General features: G+C 40.4%; 1 protein-coding gene across 2 annotated transcripts in view; it reads right to left on the reverse strand.

The window, feature by feature from the left end:
- CLIC5 (chloride intracellular channel 5) overlaps window positions 1-20,500 on the reverse strand; it is a 75,918-nt gene that overhangs the window by 9,294 nt on the left and 46,124 nt on the right. For both annotated transcript variants that reach the window (XM_056487451.1, XM_056487453.1), the window contains exon 5: window positions 2,116-2,297. In XM_056487451.1, coding sequence (XP_056343426.1) covers window positions 2,116-2,297 — 182 coding nt within the window. The remainder of the gene's footprint in view (window positions 1-2,115; window positions 2,298-20,500) is intronic.

The raw sequence follows: 20,500 nt of genomic DNA on the forward strand, positions 1-20,500 counted from the left end.
ATTTACCATAGAAAAACCTGAGAAGTGGCTGCCAGTTGTCTCCTATCTTGCAAAGCTGCTGCTTGGCCTAAGGACACTCTAAAGCTACGACCTGGCTACTGTCACCAAATTTCACCTTTTATGGTACTTGAAGTTCATTGATTTTACCCTATTGGGGTTTTAGGGGTTTTTTTACAAGTCTAAAGTACATCACTTAAAGCTGACATGCCACATAAGAAGTGGCTGAATCATAAAAAGCAAGACAGATTTAAGAGAAAGGCATTAGTAATGATTATAGCATATTTTCATATTAATTATTACATTTAACATTCATAGCTATATATATATGGTATTATATTTTTAATATATGTAATATATTTTGCCTGGCAAATGGTGTCAGAGGATATAACCACCTACAGTTGTTGAAAGGCTGTATCCATGTTCATGAAAAGGAAAAATTCAGGGTGGTATGGGTACCATGATTAGGAAATGATTTAGCATATATTAGAAACAGGAGCATTGGGATAAACTGAGAGAGAAAATGGTTATTTCAAGACTTGTTAGACTAGGAAATTGTCTATCAAGGCAAATTTTCGATTTTAAAAAACACTCAGGCCCTTATTCAGGAAAATAGTTAAGTGCATACTTAATTTTAAGCACCTGTACAGTCCCATTGAAGTCAATGGGATTAATCTGTACTTAAAGCTAGTTGGTTGGTTAAGTACCTTACTAGATTGGGATATTTCAGTTTCTCTGTAGGAATATACCATATAGAATAAGCCTGTGGTGACAGAGTGAACTATCTGATAGGAAGGGATGGATTAGCTAATTTAATGAGTGCTTCCAATGTCTAATTTTTCTGACATTATAAAATTGTTCTTGGGCATAAATTACATACATATGTGCCACAAAGTTCCCCTTTATTTTTAAAGCACATGGTAGAGCTGTTTTCCATCTCAGATTTCTTAGGACAGTCGTGTTCTCAGAAATGACTGTGATTTGTTTTTATTACCAGGATTCACTTGGTATATGCAAGTCCAAATCCCGTCCTAAACTGCATTTAATTAAGCATTCTTGCCTTCTGTGATGCTTCACACGCATATGGGGAAGATAAAACCTGCTGGGGAACTTAAGTCAACATTTTCAAAATTTCCAGCACACATCTTCCATCAAGTGAAAAAAGAATTTACCCTTTTCTTCTATCCATTAAATACTTTTCAGGCAATATCCTATGGCTATGCTTGTCTGAGAAAAATTTTAATTCTCTTTTTACATCTTTCATTTCATCCCTGGGAGACAAAACCAGTGAGGGGCCACACATTCATTTTGCATTGTCTGACTCCAACGTTGCCAATGAAGACGAGCCAGAATAAGCGCTAAACCTGTGAGGATATTATCGCATTTCTTACCTGGTGACTTATGTGCTTTTTTAATGTTTTTTTTTTTCTTTTTGCATGTGTGCAGTCAGCTCCCAGGCTCAGTTTATGTTTTGGCTCACAGAGCCAAATTAGATGCATGACTTGGCTTTAATTCCTAGCTCACTCACTTGCCAAGGTCTGCCAGGTACTTGCGTTATTCTAAAGCAACATGTCATCTGATAAATTAAATAAATGCAACATATAGAAGTCAAGATGATGTACATGATTTGCACTATACCAGCAACCATAGTACATCTTAAATCCTGGACCTCAGCAATGACTTTGATTTGTTAACTTCTCTGTGTGAAATACCAGATGGAATAAATATTCCCCAAAGAGATGGGCTGCTGCTCTTAAGTTACAAATGGGTGGAAACTGACTAAAGTTTTGACATGTTTCTTAAGGGCATTAGGAACTAATTAATAGGAAAGAATGCTGCTACTTGCAGCAGGGTAAAAATAAAGAGACAAGACACCTAGAACTTTGTATTGTCTTCACCACTAATGAGAGCTGGGATTCCAAGAGTTTTCCCATGAACTAAATATGAAGTTGCTTTATTTAACCTGTAGGAAACAGTGAAGGGCAAAATGTGTTTCAAACTGCTCTTCTAGGCCTTAATAACTCAGCTGAAATACACATTGGCTTTGGCACTCAGGTGTCAGAGCAAGGCTCATCATGTCAGATAAGGCTTCTTTGACCATCTCATCACATGTTTTACCTTGACAACGTGGAGTTTGGGCAGAAGGTTGCAGTCAGCAAGTGACAGCTCATCTCCATCCAGAAACTTGCGTTTAGACACTTTCTCCTCTTCAGTGCTGTTTGCATCAATCTCCTCTGGCAGGGGAGTTCTCAGGTAGTCATCCAGCTTCTTCAGAGCCTTCACCAAGCCCCTCTCAAGAGCTTTGCCAAAAAAAAAGCAAATAATGAGTGATTAGGGAAGGATAAGAATTGTTTATAAATGTTCAATATCAATAACTATGGTAGTGTCTAGAAAAAAAGTCAAGAATCAATTTCTTTGTTGTTAATTTGTGCTCCAAAGCTGACACAACCCAATGGCAAAGTAGCCCAGCAAAGTACATCTGCCTGAGGATAAAGCTCATCCTGCAGTGGGAAAAGGGACACGGGGACCTTGCATATCTTCTCCTGACAAACAACAAATATCAGAATAGAGATCCCAGAAGGAAAAAAAACAGCTTGTCAAGATGATACACCAAAAAGGCAGATATTGCCTGTGATATTCTTCTGGTCTGTTGAAAGCCATCACAGCAACTGGAGCCCTCCTTCATTTTTCTAACCAAGCTGCATAGGATTGAGGCTGAATAGCAATGAAGCTGAATTGTCTAGCACTACTTCAGCTCTATCAAGTTCTTTCAACACCCTTGCAGAATAATTAAAGGCAATAGCAGTAATTCCAAAGATGCTAACCAGAGCTCCATAGAGCTGAAAGATATGCTACAAAGGAGATGAGATATTAGCCAGTGTTAAAATTCCCATTTAACTCAGGTTCAACTTGAGTGCAAATGCTCTTTTTGAGAGACCTCAAATAGTCTCTCAAAGGAGAGGAGACTCCAGACCTCTTAGATCAGTTACTGAAGATCACATCCCACACTGCTGCTGGCTCCAACAAATTCCAGTCCTCAAATGCCACCTAGACCTCTACAGCAGAGTGCAAATTTTTCACCCAGGCAAGGAATTTGTGTCCTTATGCTTCACTGTCAGGACAACAAAAAAGCTTGCTTGCAACAATGCACTTAGAAAAAGCTGGATAACTCTGTGCAGGTTTGTGCATTACTTAAACTGCAAACTTGGGGCAAAGAAGGGTCTTTCACGTTTCTGTTTGAAGGGTGGAAAGCATGATGGAGTCCTGGTCCCCCACAAGTGCCCTAAAGTGCTAAAGCAACATAAATAAGAAACAGCAAGAATTTACAATGTGAAAAAATAGCAACATGACTCATGGGCTTAAGGCCAGAATTTCAGCTGGTGAAAATTACCTGCAGTGATTTATACCTGCTGCAGATGTGGCCTGGAGTCAGTATTAATGGCCTAACACTGTAAAATCTTATATCTCTGAGTAACTTACTGCCACTGAGCTTAGGTGAGAGTTACTCAGGTAGTATAGCACTACAAGGCCTATGGAGGTAAAGTACAAGGACCAGTGGGTTCAAACTGAAACAGGGGGAATTTTTAATTGTATGCAGGAAATTGTTTACTGTGAAATAGTGAGGCTGCCCAGAGAAGCTGTGGCCTCATCCCTGGCAGTGTTCAAGACCAGGGTGGACAGGGCTTGGAGCAGCCTGGGATAGTGGGAGGTATCCATGGCAGGGGGCTTGCAACTAGATGGTCTTTAGGGTCTTTTACAACCCAAACTCTTCTGTGGTTCTAAATATATTTATGGACCACAACAGGCACTCGAAAAGGCTGCAGATTCCCTTCACAGAGAGCCTTGCTGGCACAGGTAACTCCACTCTGTTGTCAGCTGCCCCTGTGCTTTTGGCACAGGGAGAAAGGCAGCACGTCCAGGGCCACTGAGAGAGCAGGAGCTGAACACCACAGAACATGATTTCCCTGCTGCCCTAACATCCATTAAACCTGTGCCAGTGGAAGTCAGATTAAGCTGCTTGATGCCTTGCTCCCACTGAAGTCTCTTGGCCCAGCACCAGGGAACCACACCAGCTCTTTTGTGGCTGACTCTGAGACACAGTGGCAAACCCTGCCTTAATTGATTGACTGGAGAAATGACTGCAATCCAACTGAAAACACCCCCACAAACATAGCAGGGAGGGGAGGAATTTTATTTCTGAAAGCAGAGCATCTAAAGCGACTGAAGTGCTGCCATCCATAAAACAAAAGTGTTGCCATCCCTCATTTAATCAATTCAAACTGAATTTTGATGCTGACATGCTGCTGTCAGATGCTGGCAGTGGTGCCTTTAATTGCCTGCAGCTGTCCTGCCTCACAACTTCCACGGGAGGGTAGGAACTGTGCAGTGTGGCAGCACCCAAAGGATTTGGCAATCTCTTTTTGGTTTGACCTGTAACACCTGTTGAATAGACAGCTCTGCTCCTCTTGGTCAGCCTCAGACTGTGTCCTCTTGCAGTGTGTTCATATAGAGACAATGGGCTCTAATTACTGTGATTTCATTCAATTTTGTTCATCTGGGTTTTAGAGAACTGCCTCAACACTGACCACTTTCCAGTATTCCCTTTCAGCCAGTGGGATTGGTGGTTCTCCAAGTCATCTGAGCAATATTCCAGTGTCAGGAGGATGTTTGATGCTCTGTGCTGGCCCAGGGGGTCAGTCAGGTGTGTGCACAGAGACAACAGCAGCAGGTGAGGTGTGTTTATGTAACTTTTCTGGATCTTATTAGGTTTGGGGGTTTTTATTTTGCTCTCATTGCTCTATCAAAGTGCGTCATGGCTGTCCCAAAAACAATGCCTGGAGTGGAGCCTGTTTGTGACAGCAGGAAAAACAAGTATCTGAATTCATGCTTGGCACTTGCATACAGCAGCTTTAGGACAGAAATAAGTGTATGTTCAGGGTTCAATACATCTGTGACCTAATTCACAGGCTCTGCTGGAGCCCACAGGATGCTGACATCTCACCATGAAATCACCACCCAGTCAGGACCATCTCATATCCTGATAGGCAAGAACTGAACAGCTACTGACACCAATGTGACACCAATGACCTCGTTTTGAAAATCAGAATTCTTCTTAGTAAACTAGATCTTAGATCCTAGAAAACTTATCAGAACAGGCTGGAAAATACAAAAATAGTGAATAAGAGAGAACTGCTCTCCTTCCAATTAAATAGTGACAAATTTTTTAAAAACTAAGAGAATTAAAATAAAAAAATTGCCATATCAAATGGATTTTTGGTGTACAGGGCCAGATTTTTAAAGCCTGTAGGTTTTCAAGACATGCTTTGAAATCCAATATGCAAATATCCATATTGCAAATCCTACTTTCTAGGGGCCCTAACACACTCAGATTTATCGGTATGATTTGAAATTTTTATGTTCCCTGGGAAGGTACTCAGGGAAGTCACCACTCAAAGAAGGAGAATGTGTAAAAGATGATGATTTTCTCTCTTACCTGGTAGGTATTTAAGCATTATGTGAAAGGTGAAAAATTGTGAATGGAGACCAGGAAATGACCTCTTCAGAACAGCCTACAGCTCTGAATGATCTGGGACTCTTCCTGAGGAAAGAACTGTCTGGGCTCATATTACTGACCAAACTCAGCTTGGATTGATTCCTTAAACTTAGATTTCATTCCAAACTTCCCATACTGTGTCTATTTCATGAAAATCTGGATGACTCTCTTCATTGTCTCCACTGAGAACACAGGGGAGAGGATGCACTCACCAAGGCAGGGGCCATGTGAACACCAGTCAGCACCAGACTGGATTAACACATTTAAAAAGATGTGAAGATCTAAAAAGTCACTAATTCCCCATTTGTGAGAGTACCACCCACAGTGAATTTCAGAAGTAGTTAAGCACCTAATAATTCCCTTGGCAGCTTGTCCTCTGGGAAACATCATTAAATAACTAAATAGGTTTGCTGATAACAGCTAATGGATGGGATAAATCTTTCCTGAAGTGAGTAAAATTAAAAGAATAGGTTTGAATTAAACACCCTGAGAGTTTGCTCTCTGTTCAGTGGAGTTTTCTCTTCTACACTTGGTCCTGCTGACCCCTAAATGAGCTGTGGGGAGAACTTTTCCTGAAGGGTCTAATCACACCCTGGCATTGTCTTGGTAATGTCAGGGTGGAGGATTCAATATTACAACACCAAGTGAGCCAGGCCTGAGTGTGTGGCTCTGTGCTGCTTTTGAAATTCCCACCTCCAACTGCTTCCCCACCCTGCAGACTTTCAGTAGGAACCTGGAGATCCCAAATGTGACCAGGTCTGAGAGAGGAGCCCTGTCATCAGCTTATCCAGCTGAAATGTCTGACCCCCTGGAAATTTTTCTGGAATCATCAAGCACAAAGGCACCAGCATCATACTGCCTCCATTGTGATATATCTAATATAACCTCGAATTCCAAGAAATTCTACCCATGTATAGACAAAATCCATGGTGGAACCATCTCTTTCAGCCTTCCCTACTTTATTCTGGGCTACTCATGCAGCCAAAGACAACTTCTAGCAATCACAGTCCTGCCTTGTCATCCCACCAATAGTAAACAGCAATATTAAAAAAAAAAAACCTCATGAGCTTTTTATGATTTTTACTGTCCCTTCAAAACTAGGATTTTAAACAACTTTACTCAAGAATTCTGAGTTAGAAGCCAGAAAAATAGCACTTTCCAACCTCAAAGCAACCACAGAACACTTAATGAATGTATTACCATCTGTCAAATGCACAGGGTGAGGTTCAATTTAGCTGATGATACCTAATTCTCAATGACATTCTGTTTCAGCAGAAGGTTACTTGATGTTGAACAATGAGATTAACAAATTCTGACATGCACAGAAATACAAATAATGTAACAAAAGTTAATAATTGGCAAAACTGTGCTCTCAGTTGCACTGACATAAAAGAGGAGTAACTGCATTGTCAACAAGCTATTCCATATTTACTCCAGTTCAGCCAAGAACAGACTTTGGCTCTGTTACTCAACTCTTCAAGCAAAAACTTCCTTTAACTATTAGCCTGTGCAACTATTTCCAGGGGATGGAGAGAAACCCTTGTGCCTTGAAGTACTTACACTACATCTGAACAAAACATTGGAAAATGTAATGCATGGAGCAATCCAGCAAGTCTAGCAGAAGGCCAGATGACCAAGATTCATTAATAGGTACTCAGGGTGAAATTTTGGCCATCCTGAAGCTCATGGAAGTTTTGCTGTTGACTTCAGTGGGATTAGGATTTCTCCAGAAGCTTTTAAAGCCAAAAGAGAATATTTTAATCAGTTATCTGACCCCTGAAATAACACTGGCCATAAAACTTCCAGCGTCATCGGTCGTTTCCATCTCTGTTTTCTGTGGGTCAAATAAGGCTGAAGCAAAATGGAAAGTAACTAGAAAGTAGTAAAAAAAAAATGGTTTGGAAAAAGTAAAACTGATTCAGGCTGCCCACACCCACAGCATTTGCAGAGGTCAGGCGAGGACTCTTCTTCCCCTTCCTTGAACTCCAAATATTTCCTTCCTTGTTTAATGTTGGGACAAGGAGAAACAGCAAAGCAGACAAAGCACATAAACACCAATCTCTGTGGCCTGAATGAGCCACTGGAAGGCAAACCATTCCATCCTAAAATAGTAGCCTAGGAAAAGCTGAATTACCACCAGAGAAGCCTCAATCTCACTTTCTGTATCTCTCTCACTCTCTCTCATAGGCAGACTGCCTACCTAAATTTAAAACAGCTAAAATGAGGTGAGATGACTCCTTTTTTATGTGCTTCTGTGGAACCTCTTGAAGGATTAGGATTTCACTTGATAGTTATTACGGAAAGGGATTCAAAGAATAGAGGGCACAATCAGAGCACTAATAATGATAGATTTTTAAGCAAATTGAACATTACAACTATGTGATTTGAGTGAAAATAGAGCAAAAAGAGTTATTTTTAAACAAACTTTAAGCAAAATAATACAAGATTTCTAAACAAATATGGAAAAATAAAGTAATGTTTGGGGATAGTTGGTTAAGTAAGTCTTGCCTAGACAGCCAATCATTTTCACATCACTTTTTACATTTTAAATAATCTTCAAAATTAACATATCATTTCCAAATTAAAAGGAGAATAACCTTCTGTTTCAAACAGTTTGACAGCAAATACTTCTACTTTCCAAAGCAAGGTATTTTTCACAAAATTCCACCCACATTTGCCAATAAATCAGGTTACTCACACCACCCATGGCATTTTTATTAAATAAACCTTTTGTCACAAAACATTCTCTGCAAGTCAAGGACAAATATATGTGGTCCTCTTTCTAAGTGACTATCCCTGTGACAACAAGGCTTTGAAGCCCAGCAACATCTTGTCTCTTGTAGCCAACATCTGAAACTACCTGAGGCTGATGTCAGCACAACTGCAAGGTTCTTAATTGTCAAGCCCAGGCAAGTACAGCAAATCATGGTCCATGTACAAAAATGAACAATCCCTGCTGCTACCCTGGATCACTGATTGATGCTTTCCCTTTTTCCTGCTTTCTTCCACTGCCCTCCTGTAAGATTTATCCTGTAACACACACAAATGAACTTGGTGAAATACACAATGAGGGAAAAGGGGGAACAGTGCATAAATATTCACAGTCTCAATCAAACCAGATGAGATTTATTTTTCCTTTAAAAAAACAAACCACCTTTCCTGATCACTTCCAGATTCACAGTTTGATATTATATGAGACCCAACACTGTTTTCTGGTAGGAGAAAAGAACAACCTAAGAAACAGCAACTTAAGGTAAAATAATATCATTCCACTATTCTGACAGTCTGATTAAAAAGCAAGGATTTGTGTTTTCACTTTCTTTTCTCTCCATCCTGCTTTTTTTTTTTTTTTTCTTTTTCTTTTTTTTTCCCCCAGCTCTCAGAGTTGTAACTTTAATGTGTATAGATTAATTCTTCTGCATGGAGGAGCTCCACACACAACTCTCCATATTGAACAGTTTATCTCTACTCCTGTGATTTCAACAAAACTCTTGAGATCTGAGTGCTGCCTTGATTTCTTCTGTTCAGAGTTGGGTGCCTTGTCTGAGCTGGTTCTGTAGGTTCCCCCTTTGCTCAGAGGGGCTGAGCATCTCCAGAGGGTAATTCCACCCCACTGCTGAGACACCTGATTCAGAGCAGTGTGACTCACTGCACACATGCCCTTCCTGCTGCCTGAATTACAGATGAAACCCAAAGGACTAGCTCAGACTAGACACCTCACTTTCAGGTGAAGTCAGGCCAGATGAATCCTACCCTTTGAATATAATTTCACAGTTCACCCAAGTGATCTAGGATAATACCTCAAATTTTTTTGAAAGTTACTTGAATATGAGGATTTACTCCCCACAGAGCAAATCCATTGCCCATCTGAGCATTGCAGCATCCTTTCCAGCCGTGTTTCTGCCTCATAAAATCCCCAGCTCTGAGCAGCAAATGAGTAGGAGGTCACTGAGAGCCACTGGAAATGCAGAGGAGGATGAAGGTTGTGTGCTCCCATGCATCCAAAGGCATTTAGATGCCTAAGTCTGGGCCAAAGGGAGTTTCTGGGTGATTCAGCTCTCCCATTAGAGATGTTCCACTCCAGATAAATAATTCAATATTCACTGGAAAAGAGACTTGTGCATGTTCCCACAATAAAGGTGAATGCCCACACAGCGATGTGGAAAAGCTGTCTGTGTCTGCCCACTTAATGAATCAACAAATACCTGCTTGTGTACACAGAAGGAAAATAAATTAGTGTTTCTTATACCTCAACTACTGTCTTTCCTGGTTTGGGGTTGTTTTAGGGGACAGGGGCTCATGTTCATCCTCCAAACAAGTCAGAGCTGGGACTTGAAAAGGGGTTTTTTACTCCCAGTCAGTGCTGGGGTGAACAAACACCAGGAAAGGGGTGAGTCACAAAAACACAGGGGCAAACATGGAAACAGCCACACAACTCTGGTCATAAACCACCTTTCAGACATGGTCTGAGCCAGGCACAAACAGGGACATGTTTTCCATACATGCAGGCAAACACATGTTGCTCTGTGTATTGCAGTGAGAGAAATGGAGGTGCCAAGCCCCAGGAACACTTCATCCATCTCAGAGGAACATGGAGCTGACACAGCTGAGGGGTACCCCAAGCACCTTCAGAAACCTGGACACATCAAAAATCTGTTGATTTGCTTATGGATAAGATTCCCCTTGCCTAACCTCAGCCATCTAATTGTCAGGTAATTAGCATGACCTAATTGTTCAAGCATCCCTTATAGGTAGCAGTGAAAGAAAGGCACCTCCAAAGGAAATTCTCCTAACTTTAGACCCATATTATAAGAAAAATCCAAATGCCCTTTAGAAATTGATTGATATCTCTCTCCATTGACCAGAAATAAACCAGCACTTTTGAATGACTAATATATAACTTTTAGACAGATTTATGGCCATGATCCCACTCTTATCATCTCTCTTCCCTTCTCACCCCATCTACAGACTGATGATGTTGATTGATTGATTGATTGATTGATTAGAGCTTCACCCAAAAAGTTTGAGACATTTTGACAGATATGTCTCAAAACCTCCATAAAAGGAATGAGAAAGACGAAAAGCTCAATTCTCAGATACCTTTTTTTTAAGACAGACAATAATGATCCAAGGATTAAGAGGTTACCTGGATTTAGGAGATTTGAGTCTCTTCTTCTCAAGATTTTCTACATGGCCTTGTAAAAATAATTTAAATCATTTACCTTGCAACCTCCTATGTACAAAATAAAAATAAAAATTCTCTTTGGCCACAAATTTTACATTTGTAAAGCAGTAATGCATGAGCTGTGGAAATATGTCTCAGGTCAGACATGATTAAAATATAACAGAAAGAAGAGGCATCTTGGCATCCTTCTATTTTTGTGATACCATCTGTCCTACTCCCAAATTAAACCTAGCAAAGCAGGTGAATCAATAATGCCTTAAATAGTAAATTAGACATGTTTTTCAAGCACTTAGAAAGAATGTTTTGACTTGTTTCTGTTTTTTTCACTGAAAACTCAAGTTTCCTCCCTCCCTTTTCTTATCCATTTTTACAGTGGAGACAAGAAATAAATGCCTTGTAACATTATCATGAAGAATGCAGTCAGAGCACCTTCAAATGCTGGTTTTTAAGAAAAAAACCCAGGTGTTCAAATGACACCAAAGGAAAGCTTCATTCCCAAATCTCTTAGGAGCCCAAGTGACCCTGAGGGCAGGAAGCAGGTGAATGTAAAACCAGTGGCCTACAAGTGCCTCAGGAAGAACAGCACCAAACTGCATTTCACAAATCATCGTGACCCTGCTGCAGCACACAAGTGACAAGCATCATTTCTAGGGCACGTCCCCAAGGGCTAATCCTGACCTCTGCCACGTTAGTCTTGTGCAGGTGTCCCCAAAGAACTGCAGACAAGCAGCAGCTGATTTGCATCAGGAACTTGGGAAAAAAAATTAAATAGAGAAAATCAAACCCTACAGATCATAAACAGACATTATTTATAGTATGAGGTTATCGCTCTGCTATCTTAATTTTTAATGTTTAAACTCGGAGTTTAAACTTTTGTTTTGCTACCAAAGAGCAAATAAAACAATTCTGGAACTAAAAAGGAAAACTAACTTCATGTACCTGCATTCAAGTAAGAGTAAAGTGAGATTCTGGTAGTGAGTGCAGCTGGGCTTTAGCAGCAGTGCTCTGGGGACCCCTTGTGTTCCAAGATTTAAGCAAAGAAATTTGTTCCTGTACAGGCTGTTGGTGCTCGAATCTTTAATATCAATTTATTCCAATTCCAGACAAGTAGAAGAATAAAGTCTGCTTCTGTTTACACCAGGATAATCCCAGTTGCATTTCACTGTTTTCAACTCTGTTATTTAATTCCAGCATCAGTGAAGACACATGAGAGGGAGGCAGAGCAGTGCCTAACTAGCAGTACCTGAGGATGAAATTTTAAAGCTAAATTCCCAAATCCCTTGGAAAATCTCAATCTCAGATAGATTTATTTAATATCTCCAGAATTTTCTGTCTTTTGTGTTCAAAAACTGTTACTGAGACACAAAAAACCATGAGATGATGAGATTTACAAATGAGTCACATCTTAATTATTTTCCATTGTTTTTCTGCTTTTGAGATTTTTTTGTTTCAAGCCCCTTGAAATGACTTAGGGATCGTAGTGATTATGCCTCAACCTCCCTGAAAGTAGCAGAAGCAAATCAGTTATAATTAAGTCTGGATGTATGAAAATAATCCAAGCATTAGCAGGGAGGTCACATTGCCTCTGTTGCAACTGAGCTGTTGGGACAAGTATTAAAATAATTTTTCCCAGTTCTCGTGTCCCCAATTAAAAAAAGGAAAAAGGCATTGGGAATTCCAGCAAGAGGTCAAAGGAAAACAGCAAGACAGTGCTCAAGGACTGGAAAAAAAGCCTCAAAGACCAAAGACACTTTAGTGCACCAAGGACACTTCAGTTTCTCCTGCTCTCTGCTCAAACCAAATCCTTTTAAGGATGGAACATTAACACGTTTGTTCAATGGACAAAACTCACTGAGATGTGATTTGTAGGAGATCATAGTAAATAACACAATGATCCTTCTGGTCTCAAAGTCCATGAAATTCATATTACTTTTTTCTGTAATCCAAAAAAACAGGATATTTTTACAAAAATTATTTCTCTAATTCCCACTTTGTCACTTCATTTCTGGCACTGTTTTCAAGCTGAAACTCAATGACTTCAGATATATCTAATAAAGGAACTTAGCAACATTGATTTTCATCTAGATCTCATTCTTCTCTTCCCTGTTATTGTATGAAAAACATTAGCATGCATCAAAAAATAAAATAAAAAAAAAATCTGTTTAGGGAAAAACAGATCCTGAGCCAATTTTTTCCCTTTGAAGTCATCAACAGTTTTGCAAACTGACTTCCAGGAGCCAGTCACTGGGTTTTCTACCATGTGATAGCTTGCAATGGCTAAATATAAGCCTGTGAACAATCCTGTCAGGACATCAAGACCAGTTGGGTGTTTAAACCTGATCTTTTGGTTATATAAGATTTGGGCACTGAACTGAGCAAGGCCATACCTTCACCCAAGTCCTTGCTGTGGGGAACACACTTAAGATACACCAAGTCTATCACAACGAAGGGAGTTACCCATCAGGACAAAACCATACAGCAATGAAGTTAAAACTCAATTCTAAATAATAATGTAATTTAGGCCTCCCATTCCAGCAGCAAGGCACTTAATTCCTCCCAGGACTGCTGCTGCCAGATTGCTCTAATCCACTTCCAGCTGTGCTGCTGCTCCTGTCGAGCATGGGAGCTCGGCTGGGAAACAGAACAAAGCATCCCAGTAAAGCCAGCAGCACTTGGAGGAATATTCAAACACACAGGGGAAATAATTCCCTCTTAAATGAGTGTGTCTGCCAACTACTGCTCCCATTGCAGTGTTTTACTCTAGTCCTGGCCATGTATACAGGCCCTGACTCAGCAAAGCCTTGAGGAAGCGCCTTAATTTCATCATGTCATTAACCTAGTGGACTTCAGCATGCTCTAAAACTTTAGATTACATAAATACATATATTCTTTCATTTTCTCTCTCTCTCTTCCTCCCTATGGTATTCTATGTCTTCAAAGTTGCTTCAGCACAGATGTGTCAGAAAATTGTGTCTATCAGTAAATTTACTGCAAATATTTACTATTCCCAGAATGGCTGCATCTAAGATTGTTAACCAGGCATAACAAGTCCCTTTGGAGAGCCTGCAGTCTGATCACATCTGGACTTACAGAAAACGTTCCTTTTGTGTTGTTTTCAAATAGTGTTTTTCACATTTCCATCAGGAAATCTTCTTTCCTCAATTAGCAAGGTCTTAGGAGATTGAAAGTTCAGAAATATTCCCTTATAAGGTACATATTTCTCAGATTAAGGTGATGGTGTGTTATCATTTTAGAAAACTGAAAACCTCATCCTTTTAATGGAGTAGCATTTCAGTTCTCAGTTTTGGAGGGTCAAAAGATATTGGTCCTTAAAGCTGTCACTGAAACCAGACAGAATATTGATGGCTCTGGGCCTCCAGCCAGCAAGATTTTGAGAAGAACTTTCAAAAAGTTATTTCTCAAGAAAACTTATTTTGCAAACTGCTGTTCCTGGGCATTTTAGTCTTTGATTATTGGGCAGAAAGCAGATAAAGCAATTTGGGACAGATGATAAATGCAACTTGCAGCACTTCTTAACAAGTTAGCACAAAGCTACACCAGAGTTTTAGTGGTCTTTATATGTGTGCTTTTATAAGGAGACAGAGTGAACAGTTTTATTAACATATCATGAGTGAGTTATGTGGGTCATCCCAAATGAATGGCAATAAAAGCTTTATATCACACTCACCAACATGTATTTGGTACTTTATGTGCCACAAATGTTGCAGAAAAGCTATTTTACATATGTTTTAAAGACTGGGTATTTTTTATATTAGGGCTGGTTTTGTAAAGCTGCCAAGCACTTTAGCTACCAAGCCCAACATTATTCAGCTCAGGGGGAGTAATAAAAAACTTGTTTAAAATGTTCTGAAATAGTGGCTTTTTTTTTTTTTTTTTTTTTTTTTTCTTTTGTGCTTCAAAAAGCCAAAATTAAAGAATCACAGAATCAGCATGGAGTCATGGAATGCCCTGGGTTGGAAGGGACCTTTAAAAGTCATCTATTTCCAACCTCCCTGCCAGGGTCAGGGACACCTTCCACAAGAAGAACTGTCATCATGACATGTTCCATCGTGAAGCAAGTCCTTTTCTCTAAATCAATTTTAAAAGCTCCTTCTAGTCTTTCCTGGTTGTATGACAGAGAAAACTTGGTACTGTCAGACCACAGGACAAATTATGGCTTGTGCTGGGACTTGGACTGATATGGGGTTTGCAGTGGAAAATGGAAATTCTTCAACTAAAGAGAAAGAATAAAAAAACGTAATGGCAAGTTGATACACAGACATCACACCCATATTTATATTTTTACCTATATATTTATATAGCACCTTGAAAATCTATTCAAAAAACACAAAGCATTAATGTTGTTCCCAAACTAGAGTCTGATCCAATATCCCTGTCACAGGGAACTTTCCATCAATACAAGAGTATTTTAAACTTGCTCTGGCAAACTCAAGATCAGCTTTGCCAGGAGCTTTGCTGGGCACAGGGTGAAGCCTTTAGGCACAGAGCAGGACAGAAGGACCAAAGACAGGAGAAGCCATATCAGAGTTGCAGCTATAACGTTCTGACTCCTTCAGCTGAGAGAAGCCAGGCTGGAAGAAAGGGAGGTGGCTCCCTGCCCTTCCCCACCATGGGTGGAGATGCTTTGGGGACAAGTTTTGCTCTCCTGCTGCTGAAGCCAGACCACACCACGCTTGTCAGGATGTCCCAGGCTGCCCCACCACAAGAAGATCCTACCCCTGGCTCAGGTGCCACAGAGGGTCTGACCATGCAGCTGGTATCACTGTGAATATTCTGAGCTGCAGTTTGGAGTGAACAGATTTTTTGCTTATTACAGGAGGCATGTGATGTCTCCCAGGAAGGATCAGTGTGCACAATTCAGCCTGTGCACGTACCTGTGCCATGGGTCTGACCCTTTGCTGAGCAGGAGCAGCTCCACAGTGTAAAACTGATGTAGGGCAGTTTTAATCCCAGTCCTGTACGTGTGTGTGCATTTCTAGTGCACGTGTGCACACACAGCACAGTGAGAGACATTTCCCACCTCACGCACCAAACCACAAAGTGTGATGGAGCTACTGAGAGAGGTGAACGGCATTTAATCACATGCGAGTTAATGATTTAAATGCGCTTTTACTTGATGCAAATCCAAACCAGACAAGCAGAGTCCTCTGGTCAGACGGCTGGAAATTCCTCTGCACCAAGTCATGTTGGTGGTCTCCCAGCTCAGCCTCCTGAGGAGCCGTGCAGTGAAATATCCTTCCGTGCCACTAATGAATGCGCCCACCCACACTGGAGCTGGTGCCCCCTAAGAACTCCATTCAAGAACAACTTTTTAAACTCCTGCATGAAATCAAAGGGCTCATTCTACAAGCCAAAGAACTCCCAATTTTAGGCAGGACACTTAATGGGTGGTTACCCCAGGCTGTCCCCTTGGTTTGCAGTACAGTCTCACAAGTAAAAATAATAAGCAGGATGCTGACTATGTACACAGCATTCCAATTAATTAGATTTCATCCTTCTCCAATGAATACATAAATTGTTGCTTCCCTGGTGACTGTACAGAGCATGAGTGACTTGCTCAGCATCAACGAGAGGAACCAAAGTAAACACACAAGACCTCAGTTTACTTTCCTGTGCCCAGACAAGACCTCCTTCTCAATATTAAACAATCCCTAAGCAACCAAAAACGCTCAAACTGGCAGTGAAAACTTGAGCAAGAGCACCCAGGAAATAATTTTCAAGACTACTGCACTGAACCCTCCTAAGGACTCCTGTCCATGTCTGAATGAGCATTTGTCATTTCAGGCACAAGGGGTGAAGCCTGGTGACAACAGACAGGGAATTGAGTAACCCAGTGGAGCTGCTGAGACACAGATCTAATCCCACAGTGAGGAGACGACTCCTTCAAACAGGCCTGTTATAAAATTATCAAGTGGCACAGGGGGTGGAAGGAATCAAGTTCTGATTGAACTGACTTGAAATAATAAATGCACACACTTTCTTTAAACACAGCTTGCCACATCCTGAGAATCTGGAATCAATTCCTTCCCTTTCAAGAAGCTTAAAAGTGGTGGGACTTTGATATGGCATGAGCATGTTTGCTTCTGGGCTTACAGCCGTCGCCAGCCTGTTCCAAAACTTTCAACGTTTTTATATTATAAGACAGAAAAGTTAGGAAAACAAAGATGGAAAAAAAAGAATTAGAAATTCAGGGAACTATTAAATCAGGGCAGCCTTGCTGCCAAATACCTTTGGTAAGTAAATGAATCATGATCAATAACATATTGCCATGCAGACTTACAGGAGAAGGTTATCACCTGCTTCTGTGCCAGGCATAAAACATAACGGTGTGTGGCTAATGAAGTACTGCATGAATTCAGGGAAAAAAAAATCACTATTTTTCTTTGTAATGTTGAAGCATTTTTACTTCAAAGTAAATTTAACTCATCCAGAAAAAACATAATTTTTTCCATGAAAACTTTGTCAAAATTGATAGGTTGCTATGAAACATTTCTCTTTTGACAACGTTACATTTGTAAGAGGAAACTGTCTTGACAGAAAGAACCCTGTTTTGTTAAGGGGATGTTTCCACCCTGATTGTAAAGCTGCTTGTGCAAAGCTGCTTCAGGCATTCATGTATTTGCCAGCAGAGGGTGTCCCAATCTTAGAAACAGACCTACAAATGTATTCTTGCATCTGTTCATTCACACAGGAGGGCTCAGACACAACTAAAACAAGGATTTACCAATCTCCTATTGTCCTCACTGATTCTTCCAGTACCAGGGAAAAACCCCAAACATTTAGCTGTGTAAAGGCAGTGTTAGTGCCATGCTGCCAGGGCTCTCAGGACAGAAGCACCACAGTGACAGGGCCAGCAGTGCCATCACCTGAAGTGTGGCATTTCTCCATGGCCTTGGCTGCAAACTCTGCTAAGAGGGGCAGCAGCTGGGACTTTGCTTTGGTGTGCATTAGATTCTCATCAATTCTCACATCCAGCACCCTCATGCTGCATAAATATCATTAATTATCCCAACCACTTTGTGCCACTTTTCCACAGAGCTGTAACAGCCCCAGGCTGGGGTGAGAGCTCACACTGCTCACACCACAAGACCTGTCCTAAACCACTGCTCTACAAGGAATGGTCACTCATAATCACACCCAACCCACACTCCTCACAGCCAGACACAGGCTGATGCCACTAATTCCCAGCCTGATATCCCACATGTTATTGAATTCACTTCCCTGACTCCTAAGTTAAGAGAACATAATTTAAACAACTTAATGTTTGGTGCCTTAGCCACCCAGCTATCCTGCTTTCCCCCCCATTGCCAATTAAAAGAAATGAAAATTATTGTTTATATAATGATCTGAGTCCTAATTCACTAACAACTCTTCTTCTATTTGTGTTTTGATCACATGCAACTGATGTTCCAGTCACTGGCATGGCTTTCCAGCTTAACCAGAGCACTGGAATCAGCTGGAACTAGGAATGGATATAGAGGGTGACTATGAGACACAGATCACCTTTATCTCAGAGCTGGGAGCTACAGAAACCATTTGTGATAACCACAAGCAGCAATCTCTGCTCTTTTTGGATCTCACCTGCTCATGTGGAGACAGAAAAAGGGATTTCACCTAAGTAATTACATTTTAAGCCTATAAAATGCTTTTTTTTGGTCACAGAAATATATATAACTACTTCAGCTGTTAAATAGCAAAAAAAAAAAAAAAAAAAAATATATATATATATATAAATATAAATATATGTAATGCATTAAAGTACAAATATAATATTACAATATATAAAAACAAATGTATAAAATTTATTTAACATATAAATACAATAGACTATAATATTAATACAATATTAAAATTATTTACTTCAATAGAAAGCCTCAAGCTGTGCTACAGGAAGGCCAGGATGGACATCAAAAAGAATGTAGTCACTGAAAGGGTTGTTAAGCATTGGAATGGTCTTTCCAGGGAGGTGGTGGAGTCACCACCCCTGGAACTATTCAAGAAGTGACTGGACGTGGCTCTCAGTGTTATGGTTTAATTGACAGGGTTGTGATCAAAGGTTGGACTTGATGATTTCAAGCTTTTCCAGCTTTTGGGATTCTGTGATTCTATTCTATTGTTTTGAATAATGTAGCAGGATCTGTCGTGAAATGATACACACCAGATCAGGGCTAGAGCCCCAGATCCCTTTAGAATCAGTGTTGCAATTTTACAAAAAATTATGAAAGACCAATCAAAAATAAATAGATTAATTAGGAATATGTGCACGGTGTTGTTCTCCTTTCCTCTTTGCACACAATCATTCACTGCTCAAGAAATTTAACACAACTACTTTTGTCTAACTCATTCTCCTCCATCCAAATCAGCCTTCAGAAAAACTGCAGTTGTTCAGATGAGCTGGACAGAAGGTGAGTAAAACAGCCCTGGGATTAGGGAGAAACTGTTCTTCCTTAGCCCTTGAAAACTGACAGTCAATTACTCTGCTGAAATTGAGGTCTGCACTGACAGTCCCAGGGACCTCACTCCATTGATGGAAAGAACATAGTTATAGATAGAAAGATCCAGATCTATTCTGCACATCTCTGCTTTATTCTCATTGCAGTGCAGGACTCTAGCTGCAATAAAATTAAACTAAAAGCTTTTCTCAACCTTGAAAAGGAAAGTTGAGCATCAGTACATTCAGAGACTGCAGCTGGATAAGACAGGAGCAGGAACCAGGTAACAAAAATGGAGTGAGCAAAGACTGTGTCTCTTCTGCAACTTAACAGCTCTTCTCTCTAAAACTTTGGTGTGCTTAATTGTCATTTACAAGAGTATCTAAAGCAAGTTTGTTATGCAGAACTAGGGAAAGCTCTCTCTGATCACTGCAGCCTCTGAAAACATGGAGTGCTTTGTGAGGTTAGATTCCTTATCTCACCATAGTGGATATCAGACCTTGAATTCCAGCTCTGCTGATGGCCAGGTGCAGACCCCTCTAGGACAACCATTTATTCCTGGCTGCAGATGCCAGGCCTTGTGAGTCCAGGGATTTGAATACTGTACTCATTGAGAAGCAAGAGTTGGGACTGTGTTTGTGGGGCAGCACAGATGAAGATTTACAGCTGCACAGCAGACCATAAAACTTCCTTGTAAATGGCCAAGATATTTTACTTTCATTGTTGCATCTATTTAGTCTAGCTCTTAATTTATCTCCCTTTTACAACTTCCTATAAAGGTTAGCTCAGCCTCCCATTAGCATTAGACAAAAAAACCCAAGTTTTTAGCATCACTGAGAAGCGAAGAGCTGTAATTATTTCCTTCTGTCAACAACACAAAAATATTACAGAGGAGATTGTTATCTGACATAAATCATCATTCAACCACTTTTATCTCATGGGTCAGCCCCGGGCAATGAAACAATTGCAATGATGAAATGTGTGGCAGAGCTGGAACCTGCAAAATCTATAATGTTTTCTGAATGACATGATATAAGCTCATGGTATTCAGCATGCCTCAGGTCTCTGTCTGTGAAAGCAGTAATGTAAGGCAGGAGGTACATCAGTGAATGACTGCAAATATTCTACTAGGTCATCTCAAGGGACAGGGATGGGTAAATCCAAAGCTTTATGGAGCAACAGGAGCTCAGACTCGCTGAAGTCTTGCCTCTCCAAGGGGAAAGGAATGTGCAGAACAGCAATTTTATTAAGAAGACAGTGTGGGATGCATATAAATATGAATGGCATCTGGCTTCTGGGAGACTTTCTTTT

The sequence above is a fragment of the Oenanthe melanoleuca genome, chromosome 3 (genome assembly GCF_029582105.1).
Source record: "Oenanthe melanoleuca isolate GR-GAL-2019-014 chromosome 3, OMel1.0, whole genome shotgun sequence".
Classification (NCBI taxonomy): domain Eukaryota; kingdom Metazoa; phylum Chordata; class Aves; order Passeriformes; family Muscicapidae; genus Oenanthe; species Oenanthe melanoleuca.